Below are 6,000 nucleotides of genomic sequence, written 5' to 3'. Positions count from 1 at the left end.
TTAGTAAGTAGGTGAGCTAGATAAACTGTGCTAACTGCAGACAACACAGTATTGTTCTGTGCTAAAAAGAAATGAAGTAACACATCATGAAGACATGGAGGAAACAAATGCTATTGCTTAGTGCAAGAGGCCAGCCTGAAAAGGCTGTATTCTGATTCCAACAGTATGACATTCTGGAAGAGGTAAAATTATGGATATCGTAAGATCTGTGGTTGCCAGGATCTTACAGAAGAGATGGATGAATGGGCAGAGCACAAGATTTACAGCAATGAAACTATTCTGTAAGGTACTAGAATGGTATTACGCATTTGTCAAAAACCGTAGGAGAACAAACCCTAATAGAAACAGTAGACTAATGGTGCTGACGGCGCTAACGGTGTGCCCACGCAGGCTGCCCACTGTAACAAACACGCCGCTGAGGTGCAAGGTGCTGGCAGTCATGGAGGATGTGTACGTGGCAGAAACGGTGGGTATGTGGGAATTCTGTTTAATTTTGCTATGAGCCTAAAACTGCTCTTTTTAAAAAATTTATCTAAAAAATGACAACTCAGTGTTTAAGTATTTTATTAAATCAGATAAGGAATCTCCACATTGTTGCACGTAACAGCTTTTATACAATGATAAGGACATATCATTTGTTTACAGAGAAAGTCTAAAATTTCAACAACATTCAAAGAGCTAACACAGTAAAGGTCATGCAAGTTCCAGAATAGCGAAGCATGACAGAACTCACTAATTGTATCCTTTACCTCCAAAAGGCCCATTTCCTTAACGAGAAGACATCTGAAGACCAGGAGCTTGTCACTAGTCTGGTATTTCATTCAGGAATATTGAGCCTGTTACCACACACTGGCTTGATAGGAAGTAACTCAACCCTACTATAGAAGAGGATTTTCTGAAGAGACTGACTGCTGCAAAATGTATGCCCGTTATTCATGTTGTGTTACACTATGAGTATGTCACACACTTTCATTTAAGTATGTAAGCGTAACACCCAAACCAGGAATCTCGGCTATGACCTTTTCACATAGCTACACTAAATGTCAGTCCAAGATAAAAGAGGAGATTAAAGATAAAACTGAAGATGAAAGAGACTGTGAGTAGTGAAACGATTCTAGTGAGGCTGTAAATCTAGGTAAGTTACACTAAGAACCTCAAGAGACCCCTATGAGCCTCTTCCTAGGAGGCAGTTTCAAACTGCCCTATGACAAACAGCTGATCACGTTTATAACAATGGTTCACTCATGTAGCTTCAAACTTATTCATACCTACATTTAATTTATAACCACGAATGGGTAGGCAGACGTGTCAAAGATCTTCTGGGGACTCTCCCTCCCCACACCCCCCAAACCTCCTATACAAAGTCCCCCTGCTTTAAGTCAAAAGGCCAATTCTGGATTAAAACTTGTCCGCACTAAGTTTATAGGAGGTAACATGCAAATAAGGTGATAAAGTTAAAATGACTTGTCAATAGCAAACATTACAAATGTATGCTACTATCCCGTTAAGTAGAGGACCTGGAGAAACCACAAAGATAACAAAAACCCACGTTAGATTTCAAATTTTGTAGTAATTTCATTTTACAGTGGTTGCATTTACCCACCAAATGCTTAATGACCACAAAATGTTTCTGCAACTAAAACTAAAAGATAGAGAATTATAGGAGTTGGGAATACATGTTAGATACTAACGATCTTCAAGCTTTGAAGATGTCATTGCATGAAGAAAATTATGGGAAACACTGTTCCCGATAATTACTTACACCCTTTAGTGTAACATATGGAGACCACTGTCTCCGATACAGACCCTGTGGTAGGTAAAAACTACCTTGTTCTTTATACATTATGGAAGACACTGCTCCCGATAATGTGTTAGGAGTGTGACAAAGGTACTGGAAATTTTGCAAAATGGGAATTAGAGTTATACCTTGGATAAACTGAGCTATAAAATTGTGCAGGAGTACTTCCACAGCCTTTAAGTGACATTTATTTATAACTTGGTCACAATTCATTGCATTTAGGAAAACTAGCATTCTTATCTGGTCAGTGCTCACTTCTTAGCAACCCCTAATTTAATTTAATTCATCTCTAAATCTTAGCTTCAACTTTATTCAATTACATTTAGCTTGCGGCTGTTTTCTAAAACCCCTAAGTGTTGACCATAAATGCAAAACTTCCAGTATCTGTTGAGTTTTATTAGCAGATGCTGCTTTTATTTAAAAAAACCGACAGTATAACTGTCATAATTATGGAAGGCACTGCTTCCGATAATTATATTCTATAAAAAAAAAACATCATTTATAGTGAACTCTGTCACTGATAAATAAACAATAAATATCTCAGTGCCAAAAGGACAGAAAGCTCTCCCCTAAGATTAACACTTTGGCCAAAATTTGGCAGTGTATTATTCTTTGAAGTCTGACAAACAGAGTCTGCAACTAAACACCTGAAACTGGTTCTCTTTCAATGTGCTTTGGAAGAAACAAAAATAACAAAGAACTAAATGGAGGCTTATGGGGAAGGGACAGAGGAAAAGAAAATATGCTAAGTCTTTGGCTTCTGGTCCCCTCTTTTCATAAATGACATTGAGGTGAACATATTAAGGCCTTATTCCTGCAATCAACAGTTGAACCTCATTTGATCCAGCAGAAGGACCTCCATTTCAGACCCCACTGGCAAGAAAACAAGCCCATCTCTTCGGAAAGTTAACTGTTTCTTTCAGGAATGAGGAAACCAGCTACGTTCCTTATGGAAAGGCTCAGATCTCATTTGGAGAAGGTCTTTCGACCTGGTGTCTCCTATCCAGCATCAAATGAAGTTGGAGGATCACTCGAAGTAAGCGACCCCTTACAACCTTCAGCAGAGACCAGCCCTTAGGGTTCACAGCGATCGTTCACATAACTGGTTTCTGATATTTTCATTAACACCACCAGGAAAGAGGCAATTACCATTACACAGCACTTACGATTCTAGAGAGGGGAATATTCCATCAGGGACATTTTTTAAGTGGTTATTCGCTTTAACTTGAAGGACAGGTTGTCTACCCTGGATTAAAAGCTGCTGCCTAAAGACATCTAGTAGTACCAAGATGATGGGATGGAATTTTAACATCAGGTTTTGAAGCCCTACTGAAAACGTAGCACAATCAGCGCGAGTCTAGAAACTAGACTATCCTGCTGTTCTGACGTAAGCTACGGGTATCACGTTTAAAACTCATTGTCAATGTCCCAAACATCACCAGAAAGGGCATTTGCAGCTCCCTGAATAGTCCAAGTCGTGAGAGCCAGCTGGTTTCTGAACAGCGTTTCATTAAAAGCACTGTTATTCTGTCTACGCAGTTTCAAGTTCTCCAGTAAAGCGGACAGCGTGTGGGCGCCGGAGCCCCAGAAGACGTGCCGGAAAGGAGACTCTTTTGGAGACACATAGGGTGAGAGGAAGTAATACTCCACCTACAAAACAAAACGGGCAATTTACACTGTCCTGTGACTTCTGTAGTAAAACAACTGTTCACTTCCAACGTAAAGTTTCCCAAATTAGGAATGCTGATTGCTCTTTTATTTTTTTTTTGAGACAGACTTTCTCTGTTGCCCAGGCTGGAGTGCAATAGCACAATCTCGGCTCACCGCCACCTCTACCTCCTGACTTCAAGCAATTCTCCTGCCTCAGCCTCCTGAGTAGCTGGGATTACAGGCGCCGCCACCACACCCGACTGATTTTTGTATTTTTAGTAGAGACGGGGTTTCTCCATGTTGGTCAGGCTGGTCTTAAACTCCCGACCTCAGGTGATCTGCTTGTCTTGGCCTCCCACAGTGCTGGGATGGCAGGCGTGAGCCGCTGAGTCCAGCAGCTGATCAGACTTTCTGTAGCAGAGTGAGGAAAACAGAGTGCTGGGAACCAGGCTAATGCTAATCTTCTAAGGTTAAAATTGTAAAGGGGGCCGGGCACAGCGGCTCACGCCTGTAATCCCAGCACTTGGGGAGGCAGAGGCCGGTGATCACCTGAGGTTGGGAGTTCAAGACTGGCCTGGCGGCCGGGCGCGGTGGCTCAAGCCTGTAATCCCAGCACTTTGGGAGGCCGAGACGGGCGGATCACGAGGTCAGGAGATCGAGACCATCCTGGAGAACACGGTGAAACCCCGTCTCTACTAAAAATACAAAAAACTAGCCGGGCGAGGTGGCGGGCGCCTGTAGTCCCAGCTACTCCGGAGGCTGAGGCAGGAGAATGGCGTAAACTCGGGAGGCGGAGCTTGCAGTGAGCTGAGATCCGGCCACTGCAGTCCAGCCCGGGCTACAGAGCAAGACTCCGTCTCAAAAAAAAAAAAAAAAAAAAAAAAAAAAAAAAAAAGACTGGCCTGGCTAACATGGTGAAACTCCGTTTCTACTAAAAATACAAAAAATGAGCCAGGCGTAGTGGTGGGCACCTGTAATCACAGCTACTCGGGAGGCTGAGGCAGGAGAATCACTTGAACCCAGGAGGCAGAGGGTGCAGTGAGCCGAGATTGTGCCGTTGCACTCCAGCCTGGATGACAACAGTGAAACTCCGTCTCAAAAATAAATAAATAAATAAATAAAAAGTTTAAAGGAAACTGATTCATTTTACAAAGGAAAGAAAACTTTAAATGTGTTCAGATTCTTTTCCCCACTGGAGTATACCCGGAAGGTTTACAGCAAGTCTCTTCCAAGAAGACTAGGTTTGGCCAAGGTCTGAATTAGCAGAAATAGAAAATGACAGCTAAGCCATTAATGCTCCTTCTTCCCTTCTTAACGGAATTCTAGACTCCTAGAGTTTGTCCACTCTGCGGAAGTGGAAGATTTATCCATTTAAATTTTACACATACTTTAGTTCCTCCTTTCCCAAAAGTTCACTTACTCTCATGACACGATCATTGAGCTTCTTCATGACAAACTTGTCCGTTTTCTCAGCATTCCTGAAATCTGTTGTTAGTCTGGAAGTAGCACGGAAAAAGTCTCCACGAGCAGAATACAGCCACTGCAAGCTCAGGCCCATTTCCTGAAACAGACATTCTTCGCTATGAGAAGTTGTTTCTAAGGACGCTCTTTTGCGTGCCTTTCTAATTTAACGTGGGTTAATAAGATTCTGATAAAAGGAACTGGCAGATTAAGCTCAAGACTCCAAAAGCACCTTGCACAGGGTTCCAAGCTCTATAGACTGTGATATACACTCTATTTCAGCCCAGCATGTAAGAAAACCATTCTCATTAGGAATTTAAACATAATTATACAATCCTATGTACTATATTGTTTCCAGTTCAATTCTCCTTCTGGGGGAAAACTTCCCTATAGGGGAAAACATTGTCGTTCAATATACTTCAGGATCGTTATCTCCATCTGGTAAGTTCCATTTTCAACAGTTACAATTAGTTTCAAGAAAGACATAAGGGGCCAGGCATGGTGGCTCACACCTGTAATCTCAGCACTTTGGGAGGCTGAGGCGGGTGGATCACCTGAGGTCAGGAGTTTGAAACCAGCCTGTCCAACAGGGTAAAACCTCAGCTCTACTAAAAATACAAAAACTATCCAGGCATGGTGGCACACGCCTGTAATCCCAGCTACTTGGGGAGCTGAGGCAGGAGAATTGCTTGAACCCGGGAGGTGGAGGTTTCAGTGAGCCGGGATCATACCATTGCACTTCTGCCTGGGGGACGAGAGTGAGACTTTGTCTCTCCAAAAAAAAAAAAAAGAAAGAAAGAAAGAAAAAGAAAAGACAAACATAAAAAGATTTGGTTATCAGTGATTTACTTCAATTAAGAGATCTGTTAAAAAATCTAAAAAACTGCTAGTACCATAAAACCATCTGGAAGCCCAATATTAATTTTATTAATTTATTTAGAGATGGGATTTTGCTATGTCGACCAGGCTGGGCTCCAGTAGTTCTCCTGCCTCAGCAGAAGTAGCTGGGGCTACGGGCGTGCACCACCTCACCCTGCTTATCAGTTTCATTTAATGGAATATTTGAATTTTAGATGCACAGGATCAATACG

General features: G+C 42.1%; 1 protein-coding gene across 3 annotated transcripts in view; it reads right to left on the bottom strand.

The window, feature by feature from the left end:
* Nucleotides 1-547: 547 nt before the first annotated feature.
* TFRC (transferrin receptor) overlaps nt 548-6,000 on the bottom strand; it is a 32,615-nt gene continuing 27,162 nt past the window's right edge. For all 3 annotated transcript variants that reach the window (XM_008009680.3, XM_073023790.1, XM_073023789.1), the window contains exons 18-19: nt 4,869-5,009; nt 548-3,448 (exon numbers count right to left, since the gene is read on the bottom strand). In XM_008009680.3, coding sequence (XP_008007871.3) covers nt 3,206-3,448; nt 4,869-5,009 — 384 coding nt within the window. In that variant the 3' untranslated portion in view covers nt 548-3,205. The remainder of the gene's footprint in view (nt 3,449-4,868; nt 5,010-6,000) is intronic.

Source organism: Chlorocebus sabaeus, chromosome 15 (genome assembly GCF_047675955.1).
Source record: "Chlorocebus sabaeus isolate Y175 chromosome 15, mChlSab1.0.hap1, whole genome shotgun sequence".
NCBI lineage: Eukaryota > Metazoa > Chordata > Mammalia > Primates > Cercopithecidae > Chlorocebus > Chlorocebus sabaeus.
Note: the sequence above shows the minus strand (reverse complement) of the source record. Positions and strands in the feature narration are given on the sequence as shown.